The sequence below is a fragment of the Leopardus geoffroyi genome, chromosome D4 (assembly GCF_018350155.1).
Source record: "Leopardus geoffroyi isolate Oge1 chromosome D4, O.geoffroyi_Oge1_pat1.0, whole genome shotgun sequence".
NCBI lineage: Eukaryota > Metazoa > Chordata > Mammalia > Carnivora > Felidae > Leopardus > Leopardus geoffroyi.
Window position 1 is genome coordinate 42,506,075 of NC_059342.1, and position 24,223 is coordinate 42,530,297.

At 36.8% G+C, this 24,223-nt stretch overlaps 1 protein-coding gene across 2 annotated transcripts in view; it reads left to right on the forward strand.

Annotated features, from left to right (window-relative positions):
* The window catches only part of CNTLN (centlein), a 310,623-nt gene extending 288,143 nt beyond the window's left edge, over positions 1-22,480 (forward strand). For both annotated transcript variants that reach the window (XM_045470092.1, XM_045470093.1), the window contains exons 24-26: positions 5,971-6,156; positions 9,324-9,401; positions 20,276-22,480. In XM_045470092.1, the coding sequence (XP_045326048.1) occupies positions 5,971-6,156; positions 9,324-9,401; positions 20,276-20,377 (366 nt within the window). In that variant the 3' untranslated portion in view covers positions 20,378-22,480. The remainder of the gene's footprint in view (positions 1-5,970; positions 6,157-9,323; positions 9,402-20,275) is intronic.
* Positions 22,481-24,223: the final 1,743 nt, after the last annotated feature.

The window sequence follows — 24,223 nt, forward strand, 5'->3', positions numbered from 1 at the left end:
AATCATGGAACAGAACAAATATTGAAGTTGTAATTCAGCAACAATTTCCAGAAATAAAGACTTATAAGAACATAAAATGAACCAGGGAAAATTGATCTTAAGTGTTTCATACCCTAGGCGTGTTTTAGTAAAGCTTCTGGATGGGAAAAAAAGAAAGAAGAGCCAAGTAAAAAGTTCGTGTCATGTATAAAGGGGAAAAAACAAAGATGAGACAACTCTGAAGCTCCAGAGCTCCCAATAAGCTGGCATGAAGCCTCTGCAGGAACTGCAGTGCATTTCACTTTTTCCCATTCCTGCTTCCTGAAGCTTCTTACAGCTGTTGTTTCTACAAAAAACCTCCCACACGCAAATTTTCATCTCAGATTCTGCGTCCAGGTGATCTGACCTGAGATGTACCACAAAGGAAACCTTAATTAATTCTGAAAGGTAGAAATAGTTACAGATAACTTTCTCTGGGAGTAATGCAATAAAACTAATCAATTACAAAACCTGAAAACAGAGGTCACTATGACCTCAGTATTTAAAAGAAAAAAATTCTTGGGTCAAGAAGATAAATGTGAACAAATTACAGAATATCCCTAAAAGAATAACATTCTGGAATGATCAGAACCCACGGGATGGCTAAAACAATGCTCAAAAAAATTGTAACTATACATATTTACATTAATAAACAAGAAGAAATGAAAATAAACAGCTCCAGTACTAATAACTAGAATCTAAAGATTAAAATAGAAATTAATGAATTAAAAATGTACAATTAATAAGTGAACAAGAGTTGTTTTTAAAAAAGAAAAAGCATGGGGTGCCTGAGTGGCTCAGTCATGTAAGTGTCCCACTTTAGCTCAGGTCATGATCTTGTGGTTCACGAGTTTGAGCCCCTCGTGGGGCTCTGTCCGGCTTAGAGCCTGGAGCCTGCTTTGGATTCTGTGTCTTCCTCTCTTTCTGCCCCTCCCCTACTCTCTCTCTCTCTCTGTCTCTGTCTCTGTCTCTCAAAATAAATAAATAAATAAATAAACAAACATTTAAAAAGAAAAAGTAATAAAATAGATGGACCTGGTGTTACCTTACCTAATTAAGAAAAAAGAAAGTACAACTATGCGAAACAAGTGATAACAGTAGCCACAGACTCGGGGGGTGGGGGGTATCATGGCAGGCTACTTAGCTCAACTACATGCAAATAAATTTGAAAGCCTGGATGAAATGGAAAGTTTTCTAGGAAAATATAATGTTCCAAATTTTGCTCTAGAACAAAGAGAATACTAAAACCAAGTTGTCAGAAAGGTACCTTCTTACCTTCCCTTTCAGCAAATACTAAGTAAGCCAAATTCAGACAAGTTCTGCTACAGTAAAGAACAGATCAATTTAATCTCATCAAAACTACTGTAGCACCTGGAAAGAGAAAGGTACCTCCAAATTTTTTAAAAAAACACTGCACACACTGGGTGTTATATGTAAGTGATGAATTACTAAATTCTATTGCTGAAGTCATTATTACACTATTTGTTGACTAACTTGGATTTAAATTAAAAAAAAAAATTGGATGCTTAACTGACTGAGCCACATAGGCGCCCCCTTGATTAACTATTTTTCAAGTTGTTTTGTAAAGAAAATTATTTTGTGTGGATTATTTTTAGAATTTGATGAATAAATTACACCATTATAGATTGTTACAAAAAAAAAAGACTGCACAAAACTAAAAGAAATCAATCTCACATTAATGCAGAAATCCTATGATAAAATGTTGGCAAATAGAGGTCAACAGCACATCAAAAAATAATATAGCATACCAACTGGAGTTTATTCCAGAAATGCAAGGATAATTCAAATCCAAGAAAATTACTAATAATCCTATTAATAGCTTTATGATGGAAAATCACGATAGTTTATATGGATGGTAAAATGGGCTTAAGACAATTTGATATTTTTATAAGAAATAAAAATGCGTAGAAAACTATTAAATTACATATTATAGATTAATATATTAAAATATATTTCTTAACATTAAAATATGGCTCTCATCTCAAAGCTGGCATGGTATTTCCTAAGAAGTGAAAGGACTGTCACTAAAGTTAGGAAGAAGTCAAGCATGTCCATCAGTGCCGGACTCCAGCTCCAGCAGGTCCAGGGGTTCCCAAAGGATGAACGGCGTCGCGAAAGTAACAAATGGACCCAGACCACAGCAGTGTGTCAGACTGGCCGCTTTATTGTGGCAAGCGTGGCATTATATTTGTTAGCAATTTCCTTATAACGTGTGTCATCTATGTTTTCTGGCATTACCTGATTCTAAAGATGTTCCTTTGTGTAATCACCCATTAAGGAACAACATAGTTATTTTCTTGTAACGTTCCCTCCTGCCCTTTCAAGGTCATCTAGCTCTCAACACCTCAAGGGGAACGTTTACAGGGATGTGACTTTTTAATTGTTCCTTTGAACCATTTGCAGTACAAGGAACAAAAGTATTCGCTTTGGTCTGGAGTGCAGGGAGTGAGCCAAGAGGGCCCTGGGAACCCACGCCTTATGTGCTCCCAGAGAGACAATGTATACCTAGGAACTAATGAACCATTCTGTACCTTAACCCACCAGGTCCAGTTATCATCTGGAATGCCTCCTGGGGGCCAAATGGGCCTAGGGGTTGGAGTAACTTGTATCCATATATACATTCCTTTGTTGCCAGAGTGGGGATTTCGAACCCATTTGTCCCCCTCCTTGGCTGAGAAATATATGGGGCTGTCCTTCCTTTAGGGAGAGGAGTCTTTGTAGGGGGTGGCAAGGGCTGGCTGCATGATTTCCTTGCGGAATCTTCTTTCTTTCCCCAGTGGTTCTTTTCCCGGGGGGCCTGTCGTGGGTAATTCCCCAACCGAAAAATCCCCAGGTGCTTTCACTGGGAGGGGGGCTGCCCTGACCAGCGCTAAGGCCAAATTACATAAAAGCAGGAGTCCAAGAAGCTTCACTTTCGGTGGGCCGCCATGCAGTGCCGATCCGTCCACCGCCCGGGCCCTGCCATCAGGCTGGTTGGAGAGCTTGGCTTCTGGCACATCAGTGCTACTATTTAATACTGTTTGGGAGGAACTTAACTGATGCAATCAGAAAAAAAATTAGAGGTGTAATATTTGGAAAATAAGAGATAAAATTATCAATATTTGAAGATACGATTCAATCCCTAGAAACTAAGGAGCTGAAAAATTGTAACAAATAAGAAGCTTCAGTAAGCTAAATATATGTCAACAATCTTTATATATATACAAGCAACAGTCGGTATTAGAAGCAGCCCCCAATCAGGTCATGATCTCAGGGTTCGTGGGTTTGAACCCCACATTGGGCTCTGTGCTGACAGTGTGGAGCCTACTTGAGATTCTCTCTTTCCTTCTCTTTTTGCCCCCCCACTCACACTTTCCCTCTCTCTCAAAAATAAATAAACTTTAAAAAAAAAGAAGCAGCTCCCCAAAAATAAAATGCTCAGGAATAAGCTAGATCTATAAAGAGAAAACTTAAAAATGATTCTAAGAAATGCAAATAAAGATTTAACTGGGAAGGAACTCCATGGTCTTCAATTAGGAAGACTCAAACATGTTAAAATGTTAGCCTGATCCAAGTGAAATGTAACATGATTGAAATAAAATTACCAGTAAGATTTGGTTTTTAAGGGGAGAGAAACTAGAAAATGTTCCATATGGAAAACCAAACAAGCAAAAATTACCAAGAAAAATCTGAAAAAGAAGGGTAATGAGAGGGAGATAGCCTGCCAAATGTTAACATTTATTATAAAGCCTCACTAGCTTAAATATGTTCTAACACTTCACTAGTAAAAAGAGAGATGGAACGGAACAGAAAGTCCAGAAACTGACCCAAACACACAGGAGTTCACTGGGAGGAAGGTGAACTTTCTAATGAATGGTTGTGGGACAACTGAGTATGATTTTATGTAGCAATTTCAAAATGATGACCAATGGGTAACAAATTGAAAATTGAAAAATAAAAACTTAAAAGTAGCAGAAAAAGTCATGGTTAGAAAATGCATTTATATATGTCTCATTGTGGAAAATACTTTTTGAAGTAACACACTAAATTCAAAAGTGAGAAAGAAAGGAAAAGAACCATTGAGTATATTAAAAATAAGAAATATTTTTCCTTGGCACGAAACACTAATTACTGTGAAAAGAAAAATACAAAGAATGAAAAAATTCACATATGTACAATAGATAAATATAATATCCCCAATATATAAATGATTCCTGTAAATCACTAAGAAAAACAGAAAAAAATGAGAAAAGAAATATAATATTTCTTAAGGCTGATGTTCAACTTTTTTTTTTTTCATAAGGGAAATGAAACTTACACATACAGTGAAAAAACAAGCTACGGTAAAATCCCAGATTGGTGTTTTGCTAATGGCATGCAGAAACAAGTACTTTTTTTTTTTAAGTTTATTTATTTATTTTGAGAGAGACAGAGACAGCATGAGCAGGGGAGGGGCAGAGAGAGGGAGAGAGAATCCCAAGCAGGCTCTGTGTTTTCAGTGCAGCTCCTGATCCAGCGATTGAACTCACCAACGGTGAGATCATGACCTGAGCTGAGGTCAAGAGTCCCACACTCAAATGACTGAGCCACCCAGGAGCCTCTCTTTTAATGTTTATTTGTTTTTGAGAGAGAGAGAGACAGAGCAGGAGCCGGGGAGGGGCGGGGAAGGGGGTGGACAGAGGATCAGAAGCAGGCTCCACACTGACAGCAGAGAGCCCGATATGGGACTTAAACTCATAAACTGTGCGATCATGACCTGAGCCAAAGTTGGACGCTTAACCAGTTGAGCCACCCAGGTGCCCCACAAATACTTTCATATGTTCTTTGTAGAGGTATATCTTGGTACTGTCTTGGAGGGTGGGGACATTAACGGTTTTCAGAATTACAGTTAGACACACCCATTGGTCCAGCAATTTCTCTTCCATGGATATATCCTAGAGATGCAAAATGTATACATGAGCACTGTTATTTATTGCAACATTGCTTGAGCTGGCATTAAGATTGAAAAACCCAAACAGCGGTGCCTAGATGGCTCAGTTGGTTAAGCTCAGAGCCTGGAGCCTGCTTTAGATTCTGTGTCTCCTTTTCTCTCTGCCCCTCCCCAGCTCTCACTTGCGCACACTCACTCTCTCTCTCTCTTTTTCTCTCTCTCTCAAAAATAAATAAACTTTAAAAAAGAAAAACAACCCAAACATCTGGCTAGGCTGCTCTCAGCTCACGAAGCCAGGCACCCGAGGTCCAGAGCTCTGTCTACCCAGAGTAAGGGGTGTCCTTTTCTCATGCTTGGGCAGGCATGGTATAGACTAGCATTGATTCGTTTCTGAAAAGGAGAACTTAAAGACTCTTGTGAAGTAGTCCTATGGTTTTGGATTCGGGTTTTTTTTTAATTTTATTTTATCTTTATTGTTGTCTTTCCCACAAATATTTCAATTGCATTTTTACTCAACTTGACTTGATCAAGTCCTTGCAAAGGATTTCTGATCCAGTTTTAATAAAATAGAAATAGCTCTCTTTCTGTAGCCATATTTCACCAGTTTATGTAATAATTAAATTAATAATATAATTAACCTGTTACAACGAATATACACACATTCAGCAATAAACAAACAACAATTGGCATCAGCTCTGTGGGCAGGAGTAGTTGTGCTCTGGCATGATGAAAAGTAGCCTGCCTGATGCAAGAGCTCACCAACCAGGATATCAGTTCATAAACCTGAAAGAGGGATTGGAGAGTTTGGTTAATCCAGCAAGTTGGTTGAGTGTTCATTTAAAAGAGCTTTTATTACATACAGACAATAAGTAAAGAGCAATCTATTGTGTTCCAAAATAAATAAAATCAGAGTAATCCTAATAAGCAATGATTTGCTGATATCCTTATATTTTTATATTATGACTGCTTTGTCTTCATTTATGACTTCCATATGAGCCCACATTCTTTCCAATGTGTTGCAGGCTTTGGTCAAGGAATTACAAAATGATGTCTATGAAATAAGGCAACAAATCAGAGAGCGTAAAAAAATGCAGAAAAACAGGGACGCTTGCAGAACTTCAACCCATAAAGCCCAGACGTTGGCAGCTTCTATTCTCAACATTTCACGGTCAGATCTAGAGGAAATATTAGATACAGAAGATGAAATGGTAAGGTCATTTAAGTATTTATTAATCAAGGGCTCTTTACACATTGAACTTAAGCAAATACTTTTATTTGTTTTATAATTCTTAGAGTTTCATCTTTAATATAATATTAATGAAGGTAAGCTTGACAATGTACTAGTGAAAGTTACATCAGGGGTATTAACCAACTCAGAAAACCTTTAGAAAAATTTAACTGTAATACAGAAATAAGCCAGTACGTAGAACCTTTAGACCTGCTTCTTTGTTATTCAAGTCCTTTCCTGTCACTTCCATTTTCTTTAATTTAGTTAATCATTTATCTTATAAGATACTATTTTTAATTAAGCCAGTTTGAATGGATTTAGTTAAGGTGGGTCATCATTGATTTGAGGACCTTTCCTCCGATGTGAGTAAAAATAGTAAATCTATTGGCTTTCCTAGATAAATTCAAAATTATTGTTGATGAAGTTAAAGAAAAATATATTTATGGCTTTAAATTGGCTAAAGTACTCCTGTCTGAGTGAATTGATATGCATATGAGTCTTCAGTAGCAATTCTGTACCCCTGGGGAGGCCACTGCATTTTTAAACATAGTTGTTTCCTCATTGACAATAGAAGCTCATCCTATATGTAGTCTTCTATGAGACCTGAGGATGATAATCCTGTTCTATAATTAAGTCTCTGAACTTTAATACATGAATACTAGACTTTATTGTTTGCAAACATTTAAAGAGATGACAGCACTAGTAGCTTCCCAATACATATTTGCTCAATGAATAACTAAAATGGTAGACGTGAATATTTGTATGAGAACATCCTCCAGCACCCCTGTCAGCTTCTCAAAAAACTTCTGGAGAAAAAAAAATTCTGGAGCAGAGCAGATCTACAATTTGCAAACTGCAAAAACTGCAGTTTTTAAACTTCCAGGAATTCTTTTTTTTTTTAACGTTTATTTATTTGTGAGACAGAGAGAGACAGAGCATGAACGGGGGAGGGTCAGAGAGAGAGGGAGACACAGAATCTGAAACAGGCTCCAGGCTCTGAGCTGTCAGCACAGAGCCCGACACGGGGCTTGAACTCACGGACCGCGAGATCATGACCTGAGCCGAAGTCGGCCGCTTAACCAACTGAGCCACCCAGGCGCCCCAAACTTCCAGGAATTCTTAGAAAAGAGGTCAACCTACGAAATTATTTTCATCCCATGGGTGAACAGGATAGTGAACTATCAGTTTCCCTTTTTTTTAGCACCTATGTCACAATGCCCATGACTTCTACACTTTGAATTCACTTTGTGAATTCTGAACTTTGAAGGACAGGAGCATTATCAAATATAGTATCAAATACAAGACACACAAGAAATAATAGTGTCTCTGGCAAGGGTGTTAACTATACATTATTATAGACATTTAATTAAGATTTGTTGATTGACAATGAGAATCCTAACAGAAAATTAGGATTGAGTCCTCCACAGTTGCCTAAGAGCTTTAAAACAAGCAGATTTCCAAAAGCCCTCATGTATGTGTGTATTTGTGTGTGCATGTGTGTGCATACACACAGATAAATGTTCTGGAATACAGGCCCATCGGCTTTGTGTGGTCTCAAAAGATGCCCTCTCTGGGCTTACAAATTAGGAAAAAGTACCCTCTCTGAATGGACAAGTTAGAAAAAAGTTTTCCCTTTGAGTATATGAATTAGATCTCTCTTTATAGTCCCAAAGAGTAGCTGGCACATTTCTGTGAAGAAATAGTACCCCAGCCTCTGCCTCTGGGCAGATGTATTCTAGAGCCAGAACGTACAGCACTGAAGTTTGCATATCACATAACCTTCAGTGCAAGTCCTCCTGGAAGAAAAAGGACACTAGTACAAACACCCTGTTCTAGGAGGATCAGTGCACCTTGATACATTTACTAGGTTTAATTATAGATCAGAGCTTAGTTAGATCCCTGCATCTTTTCAGAGGTCTAGAGAGTTGACTGGACTTGTCCAAGCAGAGCCCAAACCAGCTGACTTATATTCTTTAAGCTACACTGAATTCTAGCAAATTCATGTAAAAATTGATACTCCATATGAAGTGCCTAGTGGGATACCTGGCATACAGTAAATTTCAACAAATGTTAGTTTCCCAAAAACCTTTCCCTTTTTTTTAAAAAAAAATTTTTTTTTCAACGTTTATTTATTTTTGGGACAGAGAGAGACAGAGCATGAACGGGGGAGGGGCAGAGAGAGAGGGAGACACAGAATCGGAAGCAGGCTCCAGGCTCTGAGCCATCAGCCCAGAGCCTGACGCGGGGCTCGAACTCACGGACCGCGAGATCGTGACCTGGCTGAAGTCGGACGCCCAACCAACTGCGCCACCCAGGCGCCCCAAAACCTTTCCCTTTTTGAAAAGTCCGTCTTTTTGTAAACTGAATCATGATTTTATTTTATTTTATTTTGAATCATGATTTTAACTGAATAATCAACAGCACATATGAATGCATTATACTTTCAGAAATATATTACCTCGATAATTGAAAGGTTGAAATATTTAGGCACTTACAACACTGTTAGGTTGAAGAGCCCCTTGCTTATCAGTCAGTTATTGGATATTTTAAATAAGTAAGCATTTAAATACCCCAGTGGCATGCCACGTCCTATTTTGTTTTTACCTGTAACAATTACTCCTTAATTATCTATTGACAAGTCATATTGTTTCAGTATAAGGTTTTATGTTATCTTACAAGAGTCCCTTGTAAATGATTATTTTATATAGCTCTTTTTATTAAGTTTATTTACTTATTTAAGTAATCCCTACACCCAGTGTGGGACTTGAACCCATGATGCCAAGATCAAGCGTCACAAGCCAGGCAGCCAGCCAGGCACCTCTGTACAGCTCTGTCTTATTTTTTGCTTGATTTTAATCGCTTTTACCTCCACCTCAGTCTCTACCTTGAGCTCTACTGTGAAGGCAGAAATAAAATGTTCCTGAATTGTATTGTGAAATAGAGAGATAGAGCTTATCTTCCTCATGTCAGTAGTTATAAAGTATTATTAAGAGCACAGATTTGCATATTCCCTCCTCTTAAGGGACAGGCTGGTCTTTGTTGAATTCTATTCTGCCAGTATCTCTCTAAATTTATTTAGTTACCTGACAGTATGATCAAGTTCATGTACTTACAATTAACACCAGTCTTTTGATTTTCTTCATTTAGGAAATAGAAAGGACGAAGATAGATGCTGAAAATGATCGGGAATGGCTGTTGTACATTCAGAAACTTCTTGAAGGACAGGTATTTCATTTTTCTGCTTCATGTATTAAAACTTCTCAAAAAAACATTTCAAGCCTTACATTTTTACTCGATGTCTAACTTTTTGCAAATAGTTACACATTATTTACTTCTGTTAGGTAAAGAAGTATTCCAATAGGTAGACAGGAAAGTTAACCCTCTATTTGTACTTTTGGACTTAACAAATGAAACAAATGCCTTGGGAAGAGCCAACATAGGTCTTAGCAAATGCATTAATTAAATTATTGAGTCAGCCTCTATGCTAGCTACACTGAAAATGATCCGTTCTCTCAGCCCTCTTAGGAAAAGAGATTCTTTATTATGTGTCTTTAAAGTTAGTAGTTGATATGGACACCTGAGGAGTTCATGGGTTTCAGTGACCTTTTACTATGGACCTGTTTCCAGTCAATTCATGTTTTCCTCACAGCCAGACAGCTGTTTATTACTGTGTCTTCCCGCATTCTCTACAATATTTTCTACTGAGACCTCGAGCAGCTTGTTAGTGGGAAGTAAATATTGATTTGGCATCCTGTCAATGCAGGAAGAATGAAAAAATTTCCACCAGAGGCCCCTCAAACATTTTCCTATCGACATTTTCTGGGCCGAGTGGAAAGCTGCATAGAGGATGACAAGGCCAAGACGAGTTGAAATCCCTGAGGGGTCCATTGAGACGGCTGCTGTGACCTGTGTGATACTTTTTCTTTCCTTTCAAGTATTTTTTTAATACACATAGAGTCTGCTGGGATGTGCCCCTCTTGTAAGTGATCAAGGGCAGTTTATTGGCAGGTGAGAGCCCTGCTTTTCTAGTCATAGCCAGCTTTTGTTTTGACATCACCAACAGCATGTAATGTATTCAAAAAGTTTTTCATTAGAGTTCTTTTTGCTTAACCTAATTGTCTCTTTTAAAAATGAACCAAGGATAAAAAGAGCTAAAATGTGTTTTTCAAAATAGCAAAAAATATACACATCCATTACTGTCCTGTGATTTTTGGAAAGCCATTATAAATGTTTCTGTGTAAAGATTAAAAATAAAAGCAGTTTTAAACACATTTATTTTACATTTACATGAACAAACAACAGCATCTATACTTCTGGAAAAGTCAAGGATAAGTAAATAATACATGAACTACTCATATTCTTAGTGTCAGTCTTATATATTTTTGAAATGTTATCTGGAATCACTTCCATAGTAACAGAAGGTGATTGGCAATCTTTGCTTAAAGTTCTTCAAGTGCAGGCAATGTCTTCTACAGTGACAACTTGCTTTGAGAAGAAAGGCCATTTCTTAATGAATGTTGCATGCCCAGCACCCAGCCCAGTGGCCAGCATATCAAAGGAGTTCAGTAATGAGTGTGACAGGTTATATATTTAGGCTTGAAAAATGATAAAAAATAAACTCTTAAATGAATTTTTTAATGTTCAAATTGTAAACATGACTCTTTAATATGGAGCTGTCATCGTCAGTTATGGACATAAAAAAAATAGATCCACATGCGTAAATCTTTATTAAATTTTTCTAAAGCTGTATTGACACCAGACCTGCTTTTTTGACTCACCTTTGTAGATGTACGTGCACACATTCTACATTATCTGGATATATACTTATGCCGCTTAGTCGGTGCAAAAAAAATCCTGTGGAAAATGGCATTAGACCGCTTAATACTGCAGTTTGATGTAGTGCCTTTTTGTGCCACTGAGCCTGGACTCTGGAATATAATTGCCTGGCAGTATTGATTTAATTGCCCAGGTTTATTTGTGGACTCCTAATTATTGACTGGAGGTAAATTTAATGGAGCAGCCTTTATGAACACTGGGAAAGCGCCTCTGTTGCCGTTATACATAATGAACTGCATCATGTGCCTTTAGATCATTTTTCAAGCTAATTTTATTCCACTGTGACAGTATGAAAACATTTAAAAAGTCAAAGACTTTTTATTTTTATTACTGACATAGGTGGTTTTGCTGATGTCTTTGAATTTTGTGAGAAAAAAATAGTGACTTGATTGGTTGCACTTGAATGTCACTTCATAATTACACCCAAGAGAAAAATCTATAAAATAGAAAACATCTTTTTTTTTAGCCTACTTTTCTTCTCTCTCCGTTCCAGCAATTACATTTGTCCTGAATTTTAGAAAAGGTTTTCTTTGTCCGACAATTTTTTTAGAGGCTGTTATGCCTCTAAAAGTGTATGTATGTTCATTCCTACATTTGCTTAGTACGATACACAGTTCTGTGTGTCTGAGGTTACGTGATTGTCAAGCTGTGGAATAATTGAGCACATTTCCTTAAAAAAATAATTAATTTAATATTGATATTTGGTTATTAGAATATTTTGAAGATGAAATTATTGGAAAACTTCTCTTTTATGTCCTCTGTGTTGGGTGCTGTAAGGGAATTCTCGGATCAGAGGAGTCAGTCTGGCCCTGTGGTTTTACCTTTTGTTTAAGAATTAAGCCACAAAATGATTTTCTTTCAAAGAAAATTTTCTCTGCATTCATTTGGTGTAAATTTGCATTCATATAATGCTTGCCACAAAATAAAAAGCTGTTCCGCCATGTGGCAATATGGGACTATACAACAATATAATGCCTACTACTGCTGCTAGCCAGAAGTGCATGACAACTGAAAGGCCTGAAACCTTAACTTTTCTTTATTTAATGCAGAGTGCAAATATATGGCCTCCTTGCTTCAAGTAGTCCTGGTGTAATTGGTAATTTTATGTGTAATCATATCTGCACCTAACTTTTGTTCCCACAGATTTCTAGCAATAAAAATTACAGTAAAAAAATCTATCTAATATCTACTTGTTCTGCCCATTTGTTCTTACAGCATAGCTGCCATTTAATTTCTTTGAACATTTTTACTTGTATTAATTCATCTTTCTTACATTATTACATTTTTAAAAACTTGCAATCTATGGCAGAGACAAGCAAACAAATTAATGATTATAATAAGATGGGAGAACCCTTCCAAATTAGTTCTTCTGTAGTTCAGAGGGTGGGAGAAAAAAAACAGAGATAGAAAAAGTAGGCTGAGACCAACTATAAAAGCGGTGAGCAAGAAAGAGATATGATCAGAGTTGTGTTTTATAAAGATACTTGAGATCAGCACATAGTGTGTCTGTAGGGAGAGAGACTGGGAGCAGGAAGATAGTTTAGGCAAAGGGCAATGAGGGTCTGCATGTGCCATTGCCATAAAAATGGAAAGAATGAGATAGATGTGACCCACATTATAGCAATTGAATCAATAGCAGTAATGAGATTAGATAGAGTCAGAAAGCAGAAACCATAGATGGGTGAGTTTAATACCCCACATAAAGAGAAAGATGATGATACCTCTAAGAGTTTGAGACACCAAAAGGTGTAGATCAGATGTGGATTCAAGTGTTTTCAGTAATTCAGCTAGCCTTCTCTCTGGCTTTTCTCAGTGAAATTTAACCGTTTGTGAACACATTTCAAACTCTTACAACTCAAGAACTAAAAGTAAAGAAACTGATTTGAATAGACTTTTCTATAAGAAGATAAACAGATAGCTAATAAGGGCATGAAAAGATGCTCAACGTCATTAACCATCAGGGAAATGGAACCCAAAAACTGAGATGAAGTACTGCCTCACACCGAGAAGGTTGGCTATCACGAAAAAGACAGACAATACCAAGGGTTGGTGAAGATGTGGAGAAATTAGAACCCTTATACATTGCTGCTGAGAATGTAAAATGATGCCACTCCTGAGGAAAAGAGTCTTTCACTTCTTCAGAAAATTAAAAATAGAGATTATATGACCCAGCAGTTTCATCCTCTAGGCATATACCCACAATAAATGAAAACACATGTCCATACAAAAACTTCTACATGAATGTTCACAACAGCATTATTCATAATACCTCCAAAGTGGAAGCAACCCAGAGGTACATCAGCTGATGAATGCATTAATTTGGCGTATGTATACATGGACAATTATTCTGCCATAAATGGAATGAAGTAGTAAATACATGCTACATCACAGCCCTATAACCCTTCTGCTAAGTGAAAGAAGCCACACACAAAAGGTCACATATAGTCTGACTGCATTCATATGAAATGTCCAGAATGGCAAATCTATATAAAGACAGAAAGTAGAGTGGTGGTTACCATGGAGATCGGGGTGGGGGCAGGCAGACAGGGAGTGGCTGCTAATGAGTACAGAGTTTCTTTTGAGGGTGATGGAAATGTTCTAGAATGAGATAGTGGCGATGGTGGCACAGCCTTGTGAATATATCAAAAACCAACGAATTCTATACTTTAAAGTGGTGAATTTTGTGTTATGTGAACTATATATTAATTTAAAAAATGTTCTCTTTAATATCAAAAGAGGAAAAAATCCATTTATTAAAAAAATATTTTTAATGTTTATTCATTTTTAATAGAGCACGCACAAGCAGGGTTGGGGCAGAGAGAGAGGGAGACACAGAATCTGAAGTAGGCTCCAGGCTCCGAGCCATCAACATGGACCCCAACGTAGGGCTTGAATCCAAGAACCACGGGATCATGACCTGAGCAGAAGTCAGACGCTTAACTGACTGAGCCACCCAGGTGCCCCCAGAAAAAAGAATACATTTAAAAATAAATTCCATAGGGGTTCCTAGGTGGCTCAGTCAGTTAAACATCCAACTCTTGATTTCAGCTCAGTTCATGGTCTCACAGTTTGAGAGATCGAGCCCTGCGTCAGGCTTCATGCTGAACATGCAGCCTACTTAAGATTCTCTCCCTCTCCCTCTGACCCTTTCTAACTTGTTCTCTCTCTCTTCTCTCTCTCTCTCTCTAAAAAAAAAAAGTAAATTAAATAAATTTCTTATATCGCATAGGCCATCTCCTCTACCATTAATTAGCAGAGATTGCCTTAAATGCATTTGAATTTGAACTTCTGTCTCCTGGTCATAATTATGAACAAATGAGATAAGTGATTTCCTTTCATTTGGCACATAAGGAGATGTCCCTCTGTTATGCTCTGACTGATACTTACCTTCTCACATATCCAAACTAGTAGTAGTCATTTATACTCTGCCTTCTAAGAGACAACTGTTTATTTGTTCTGCCCATTCTGATCCTCAAAATTATAAAATTGTAATAAAGGTCATTTAACTTTGCCTTTAGGCCTTAATAATACGTGAAACAGTACTTTTTACTTGGGACTTTAAAAGGTAACAGAGAGTTAGTGGAGATAACACTGAACCTATACTATGGAATCCTTTTAAAAAAAAAAAAAAACATGTACATAGTGCCTCCTACATTATTGTTTCAGGTTTGGGAGTACAGAAGTGAGCAGAGGAGACAAAAATCACCTCCTTCATGGAGTTTACATTTCTGGGGGTGAAGGACAATAAAAGAGTTAAAATATATAAACTGTGAAATTTATTAAATAATTAAATTGAACAGAATTATGGGTATATATGTTAAAATATGTATACTTGTACAAAATAAATAATTACAGTTATAAATGCAATATGGTTCTTTACTAGGATTTGTATAAAAACCTTGAGCCGGGAATGACTAGAAAATGTGTCTTGATTTCATTTTGTTTTAGCCCTGTTCTTTATTATTTGCTAAACCTTTTCTGGATTTTATTCAGTCCATTTTAGTCCACTTTTTGGAGATCATTTTCTTGCATTGGGAGCATATAAAAAATTCTTTCTGCCTTCAGCTGTTGAGAATTTAAAGTACAGATTTAATCAGTGGTTTTTCTTTAGCTTTAAATATCCCTGTTCCTATTAGATGCTTCAGATCTTGCAAATGCTGAAATTTAAAATGGCTCTTTCCCCAGTGCCCTCTCTGCAAAATATGCTTACCTTCTACAGAATCCTTGCAATATGGCAGTGAGAAGAGTTTTATAAATCTCCCTGGCTTTTGTAAATAGAGTAACTTCCAGGCTGAAGGTTAACTGAAAGTTTCTCCTTAGAACTCGGAACACATCTAGTCTGTTACTTTCTGTGTGGCACTTACAACACATGCAAGCACATGCAGGCACATTCACTCACCCCTGCTCACACACGTAAACCCACTCCCTCAGCCACCCACACAGCTTTCTTACATCTAGCGAAATAGCAAGAGTTCAAATTTCTCCATTCAGAGCCTTCCTGGGATTTTTTTTTTAATTTAACAATGTTAAGCCTTCTTTCATGTTTCCAGTAAAAGCAGGTACACTACATGAAATGAAATACATTTATTTTCAATAGGACTCAAGCTAGATTAAAGTCAATTTGTGTTTTAAAAGTGGTATCTTCTTGGTGGTAGTTTTCAAACCAAAAACAAGAATGAAAATGGTTAAAACGTTCATCTTGTTCTTTAGATTTTTGTTAAAAGCACATTCCAGTTAGTGCTCATGCTGTTAAGTTATCTATGTTTTATAGTCATGGACGTTAGGCTTGGTTATTTTCCAATATAGCTCTCAAAGGTCTGCAACCATCATTCATGCCTTACCTTTATACAGAAACACTTAAATGAAACCACAACCTGCGAGTGTGAGTGATAAACTTGAGATTGTGTCAGTGGCATACCAGCTCCTAGAGGCAAACATCTGTAGGTGTTTACATGTGAGATAAGCTGGAAATCTCTGTGAAATCAGGGGAAATCGCTCCCTAATAGAAGTCACCTTTTGCAACAGGGACAGCCCGAATGATTAGGAAGACCCACTTTAAGACCACACCACACACCAAGCAAAGCTCAGTTGTTCCGGTGTCCTAGTTAAATTTCCATACCAAGAAATCTCACACAGTATCAACTCTTCACCTGTCTCATCTTGTCCATGATGTTGAAGCGTTCAAGCCTGTGGGACTCTGTATTGACATACCCAGGAGTATCCCTTCTCCTTTGTTATGCAAGAGAAAGAAATCATGCAGTCTTTCTGGACTTCATAGTCCCTGGCATATGCCATCAGAGATGAAACCCGAGGCAGCATAATTGTCGGGTTTGTTGTTTCAGATACATTTGATGGGGCAAGTGAGAAAGTATGGCTGCTGTTGTCCAGTCAGCTTGCTGCCACTTCAGTCCAACTCCAAACTCCTATCCATGAAAGAATAGTGGTGCTTTCTGTGTCTGAGGGAGTTCCCTCTAGAATGCATGTAGAGAGATTTTAATGTACTCTAAACACCCTGTGTGAGATAACCTTGCATTTCATCTAGACTCCGGTCTCCTGCTCTTCTTAATGTTTTTAAAGCGTTTTGCTGTTAAAACAAATAAAAAACAGGGCAAACAAGCAGACCATGTGAATTTTTAAAGCACTTTCCAAGGCATTTTGTATTTTAAAGACAGTCTTAACTGCCCCCAATCTATAGCTCTCTGTTGAGAATTGACGTTCATTTGATACTATAAGCTTTTGAAGAACTCTGCGAATCACAGTAGACTAAATTATGTCCCATCAGTCTTCAGGTTAACTGTAATTTATAAGATTTTTTAAATGTTTGTTTGTTTATTTTGAGGTAGGGGGCAGAGAGAGAGTGAGAGAGAGAACACGAAGCGACAGAGCCTAATACGGGGTTCCATCCCCATATAGGGTTCGATCCCACAAACCATGAGATCATGACCTGAGCCAAAATTAAGAGTTCGAGGCTCAACTCACTGAGCCCCTGTAATTTGTAAGATTTAAGAATTAACAATAATCTGTAAATGATAAAAGTGATTATTCTCAGTTAGCTAAAATAGCCAGTGAACTTAAAAATCCCATTCTTAACCACTTTCAGAAAACAAGAATTTTCATTAATTCATCCTAGACTAAGCAGAGGTTTTTATCTGTATAGTCTATGAAAGAAGTTGCCAAATAAAGAATAGTGCACACTTGGCAAGAGAAGCTATTTTTGAAACCAATACTGCTGGTCCACTCGTTATTTGAGGATGTATTGAGTCTACTCCATGAATAAGGAACAATTTATAAAGTAGGAGGGATACGTGCTTAAAATTTTTTGGTTAACAGTTACTTTGAGTTATAGTGTTCATTTGTAAAAAATAAGTCATATTCATTTGAAAACAATAAGTATATTTTATGAAATGTTTTCTAATCTGACTTTTCCTTAGTCTTCTTCTAGGTTTGTTTCAATTACTAATAATTATATTATAAAATTACATTAATTTTATATTTCATAAAATTACAGTTGATCCTTTCGAAAGGCCTCTTTGAGAGCCGGACTTACAGTTCCCAGGGAACAAGAAGTCATAAAAAGCAAATAGAGTGAGCACTGTGTTTGGAGAAAGAAATTCAGAGTTGGTTTATGAAAAAGGAAATAGAAAGGTTGAATTAAAATAAACATCTCCAACTAACTTGTAAGATGTATGAATTTTAATTTAATATTATATAAAGACAGATAATAACATCCTTCTGACCTATTTGCAGAGAAATAGAAGAACCTCTAAAGGCAGATAGATATGCACATACTGTGCATCATGATTAAAAGATTGATCACTTTTTGAAATCTATATGTGTTAGCCTCTATACAAAGCTTAAAAGAAGCTTACAATCCAATAAAACAGGATTGACAAACAGTTGTGTTTAACTGTGGGGCTTTTTGTTTTATTGGGAGCCAGAGGAAGAGAATAAAGTGAGTTGTCAGTAGTAAATTAGTAAATGGACCTCTTGTTCCACCTCGGAGGCTTCCTGGAAGAGAAATTCTTTGAGCTAGATTTTTTTAAAAGGAAGTGAAATTTCCAAGTACATGACATGTTGAAAACTGTTCAGATTACAAGATAAAAAGGTTTATGTTTTAACTTGAAAGTGTAATATGCAAATAAGATGATTAATGTCAGTACATTGTGGCCTGGTGAAAGTACTGTGACATTATTACATAGGAAATTACAGAACCAGCATGTTTCCCAAAGTGTGTTCCATGGATTGCTAGTTCCTCATGATAAACAGACCATGAGAAGAGCATGGACAAATGAATTTAGAAACAGAGTATTACATTGCTTGGAGACTCACAGTGTCTGTTAATATCTTAAAGCTTCTAAGAGATCCTGAAATAGAGGAACTTTTTAAGGTTTGGTTTGTTTCCCAAACTTATTTGGTCAGAGGACCCTTTTTTCCCTTGAACAGCTTGAGGAAATTACATTTTATTTCCACCAGGAAACGTCTTGTTTATCTGCCTTTTTGATGGGGATGCATATGGCACTGATAGCCATGGCCAACATAAAGAAGGTTGCCTCATAGTTTTGTTATTATTTTGTATGTGCATTCCTTTAACATCTAATATTAATGCCCTGAGAATTTAAATTATCTAATTTATAAGACTGGAAGTTTTGCCAAATATGACTCTTTTCTGCATCCCAGAAGGGCAATCTGTCAAAGTAATGATTTGCTGTTAGTATCCTTACCTTGCAGAAGGGAGTCTAACATTCTTCCTTACTTCTAAGATGCATTTTCTCCACATTTTCATATTTCTGACATTGCAATGCAAACACAGTGTGTATATATTTAATGGGGTAGTAGGGGTTTTTTCTTTCCCAGAAAAAAGCTGTTTTTAATTCAATGCATGTATCTTCTATTCAAGTCTGTCTTCAGAACTAATGAAATGTGATATTTTGGTATCTTGTGGTTTCTTCAGTAATAAGTTTCATGGAAGACCGTGTGTGAAGCTCCTGGCATTGACTTAGAAAAGCCAGTTTGTTACAAAGATGAGAAAGAAGTTAAACTAGAACCTTTTTGTTAGAAACTTGGGATCTGAGGCAATCCTATGGACCAGTTTTGGTCTTCACTTCTCATTCGTGGCCTGCATAATCTGTTTGTCTGGCCTGTTGTTTCACTGCCACTGGCCAACCTTTTCTGTTTACTCCCAGTTCAAATTCGAAAAGGCCGTTCTCGTTGGTTGAGCGAATTATAATCACCCTAGCTGAGCACAGTCGAGCACCTCCTATAGTGGTCTTTGGTCAGGTGCTGATGATGGATGCTGCCTGTGGTCATCCGGGCACAAAAAAGGGCCTGATGGTACTTCCCTTGTGGGGAAGGGGACTGGGCATCGGAAGCATCCCCGTCAACATATTCAAGGAAACAACAGTGGTCTTTTGCTGGTTAATCAAAAGGGCAACTCCAAGAAATGGCATAATGAATGTCTTAATTATTATAAACCTCTTCTGTGAGACCAGACAGCTGGGAAGGAGACAAAAGGAAGTTGGTGGAGGTGTGGGTGTAATTGGAGACCCTTTTCCCTTTTCTTCTACTTACAGCCCAGACATGTATCCTACGACTCAGACTCCTACAGGAAACCCAGGGAAGCAGAGGGAACAATGAAACTTTACCAGAAAAGTTATATAAATTATGAAATTTAAAAATGTACTCTACATTTCATAAACTCAGCAGTTTGCAACATGTGTATTACACTTTGATGTGCCAAACAAACTTTTCTATAACATCTTAATCAATGGGTATACTTTTGCCATTTTTTTTCGCTCTGAAATTTTACCCTACAACTCTTGAGGTGTTGGGCTCTCACACAGACAAGTGTATTGATAGTTCTCTCTCATTCTTTTATGAGTGATGAGCATACAGTACTCCTTCGGTGGGCCTGTGGGCCCTGGAGATGACTGTAACCTGCTATTGATCAGCTGATTGAAGATAAATGGCTCAGCTGCTTGTATTGCAGATTACATCATTAACATGGTCAGTAAACCATGAATTGTTCAATAAGGCGTTTATCTTTTTTCATTTTACTTCTGCTCTTTTATCATTTTTATTATAAAAGACAAAATTACCCACACTAACCAGGAAGATCTGTTGAAAAGAGACCCAGAAGGGTGCCATTATGGGTGCAAAGTTGCAGATAGCTGAGTTCTAATGGTTTAATGATATTTAGTGTATGTTTTTGAGCTGAAGAAAATATAGAGTTTTGATCATCTTTTTTTTGTGTGTTTCTCTTACAGCTTCCTTTTGCCTCATATTTGCTAGAAGCAGTACTGGAGAAAATAAATGAAAGAAAGAAACTAGTTGAAGGATATTTCACAATTATGAAAGATATTAGATGATATTATGATGAAGAACTTTTTTTCAAATGTGAAAACTTTTTGTGTGGTGGGACTGGAGAAATGCATTGCAATCCTGATACAGTATCTGCTCCAACTATCAATAGTCAGGTTCAATACCAAAATAAGAAGTCTCTGAAACTAATTAATTGCTGAACAAGTGAAACTAATTAAGTACACAGCCATTTTAAAGGAAATAGTGTAGCATTTGATTGTTGAATACAAATATTGCCACAAATCAATGCAAACTTAAAAATGATTTTCCTTCCAGTGCAGTAGAAGAAATTAGAACAAGCTTGGACACACAAATTGGCCTGAATATAAGAAGAAAAAGGTGTAAACTGAGGACTTAATGTTTTAAGTTTTGTAAGAAACTAGACCATTTACATAAAACCAGTATAAAAGGCCTTAAATCATCCAATGAAGAGCAATTTGTTTTGTTGGCAAATATAAAACGAAGCATCATATCTTAAGGATGAGAATTTAATGAAATAAATTGTGTGGTCCAATTATATCTGTTCTCAATATACTGGATTATGTAGGAGACACTGTATTTTCCTAGAACTACTTGGCAAAAATAAAAACATTTTCTCCTTTTCTCCCTTTCTTTTTTTAAATTCACAAGACTTTGTGTGGCCATCTAAATTAGCAAGGGACCACAAGCCCAGTGTATAAAATTAGGCTAGATCCAGCATAACTCCTACTGTGGTCAGCTAATTAAGTTCAAATTCCTAATGATGATATCATCTTTATTTAGATTTCCAAATACTCTTAACCCCATTTCACCTTTTCGCTATATTCCTGCCACACATGACCTTTCTGGTTCCTCTAATTCACCAAACTTCTGCCTGCCTCCAGCCTTTACTCTTTTTCTTTTCTAGAATAGTCTGTACGTTTTTCTCATGACTGGCTCCTTCTCATCATTCAGGATCACCTTTATCTGCTCCCTCAGGGACACATTCCCTGGCCATCTTACTAATTTCCTTTATCACAGAAAATTGGCTATTTTACCTGTTCACTTATATGTCTTCATGTTATTTTCTCCTCCCCTTTCCCTTTAGAATACAGGTCCCCTGAGGTTAAGGCAGCGGTTGGCAAATTATGGCCCACAAGCCAAATCTGGACTGCCGCCTGTTTTTGTGCGGCCCACAAGCTAAGAATAATTTTTACATTGTCAAATGGTTTAAAACAAAAAGAGAATATGTTTTATAGCATGTGAAGTTTATATAAAATTCAAATTTTAGTGTCCATCAATAAAGTTTTATTGGAACACAGTGATGGTCATTTATTTATGTATTGTTCATGGCTGCTTTCAAACTACAGTAGTGCAAGTGAGTATGCAGCCCAGACCATATGTGATGTTGTGGTCACTTTGCACTACTTAGCACACTACAAATCACAATGACACAATTCTAGGAAAATACAGTTACAACTTGACAGCATTTCAGATGCCACAATACTACTCTACTGCACTTTTTAAGAAAAATATATACCCATCATGTCAAAACAAGAAAAGAAGAGAAAAATGGCTGTCAGCGTGACATTTTTTATGGCATAGCAGAGTGTGGATTATCTTGCTATTGAATTAGATGGCAAAACATTGGGATTATTATACAGTAACAGTATACCTATGCTGAAAGAATGCACTGTATATGGACATTACTGAACTAAGTACTCATAACAGAATTTCCAACTCACAAGAAAACAATGATAAGAAAATAAATTACAAGATTTTTAATATAATATCTGATCAAGAAGAATTTTGTTACAAAGATAAAATGTGACTGAATTTCTATGCAGGCCTGAGGTCTTCCAGGAAGAAGGCAAGAGGAATCAGACAGCAATGTTACCATAGAAGGAGAGGGACAGAGAAATTTGACGATGCTACCCCAATAACTTTAAGTATAGAAGAAAGGGGCCATCAACTAAAGACTGTAGGTGATCCCCAGACACTGGAAAAGTCAAGGAAATGGATTGTCCACCACAGAGACTCCAGGAAAAAAACAAAAAACAAAAAAACAGCATTTGTTAACATCTTGACTTTAGCCTAATAAAACTGATTTTGCACATCCCCAGCTATTAGAATAAATTTTGCTTTTTAAGCCATTAAGTTTGTGATAATTTGTAACTACAGCAATAGAAAATGAATACAGTTTTCTAAAATTCTGTTTAGAATTGTTTTATCTGTTTATGAGGGATATTGGGCAGAAGATACAAAATCGAGGCTGGTTCCATATTCAAACATCAATCAATGTAAGACACCATGTAAACAGGCTAAAGAGAAATATCACACGATCGTAAAATTTTACAAAAACATATGAAAAACTTCAATACCCATGCACGAGAAAAGAAGAAACTCAAAATTAAGAACTTTCTCAATTTGATGGGATTGCAAAATGCCTATGGCTAACATTATACTTAATAATGGAAGATTGAACACTTTCCCCTAAGATCAGGAACAAGGCAAGGATGTCTACTCTCACCACTGTTATTCAACAAAATATTGAAAATCCTGGCCAGCATGGTAAGGCAAGAAAAGGGAATAAAAGGCCTACAGATTGGAAAGGAAGAAGTAAAGCTATCTCTTACGTAAATAATTCCATACACGAATAAATGAACCTCAGAATTAATGTGACTTCTCAAGATACGAGATCAACATAGAAAAATTAATTGTATTTCTGTATACTAGTGAACTAGTAATACATGTGTGGAAACCATAATTTAAAATACAATTCACAATTCCTCAAAAAGAAGAAAAAAGAAATACTGAGGTATAAATCTAACAAAGCATGTCTAAGACTTGTATGCTGAAAACTACAAACACTGATGAAAGAAGATTAAACAAATGGGGAGACATGCTGAGAGCATGAATTGGGATACTCAATATAGCAAAGATGCCAGTTGTCTCCAAATTGATATACGGGTTTAATACAATTCCCACAAACATCACAGCAAGATATTTTGAAAATAGAGACAAGAGTCTTCTAAAAAATTGTATGGAAAGGCAAAGGAAGAAGAGAAGCTACAAAGATTTAAGGAAAAATAAAGTGGGGGAAAGCACTCTACCCAATTCTAAGATGTATTTTATAGCTACATTAAAAGTGTGGTATTGGCAGAGGAACAGACACCTTTTACCACCTGACCCTAATTAAAGCACTTTCAGCATATTTTTTAAAGCTTATTTATTAATTTTGAGAAGGGATAGGAGAGGGGCAGAGAGAAAGCATCCCAAACAGGCTCCGCCCTGTCAGTATGCAGCGCGATGAGGGGCTTGAACTCATGAACCACAGGATTATGACCTAAGCTGAAGTCGAAATCAGACGCTTAACCAACCGAGCCATCCAGGAGCCCCTCAGCGTATTTTGGGATGAGATTTAGTTAAGATAAAAAAAATTTTTTTAATGTAAGTGAAGTTTACATTTTCTTCCAATATCTTATCTTGGGTTACTACTACTCAATCTGAGGGCACAAAAAAAATCTTCCTGTTGCCTTGACAAATTTCTTTGATTTGGGACCTAGCTTTTTTCTGGAGTTTTATCCCCACTGTATGTTCCCTATCTTATACACCTGTCAACATCCTTTGTCTTATAAGGAATCCTCTCCATTCTTCCTATTGTACTAGTTCTGACACTGCTCATTAATTCAGTGTTGGGAGCAAGGTAGAAAAAGAAAAGTACATCCAGGGCATTTTCTTTTTCCTTTATTTTTATATAAATTTTCATTTTGAAATAGTGTAACATTCATAAGGAATTGCAAAAGTAGTATAGAGAATTCTTGATTAGTCTTCATTCAGATTCCCTGAATAACACCTGACTTAACCATAACACATTGTCAGAATCAGGAAAATGA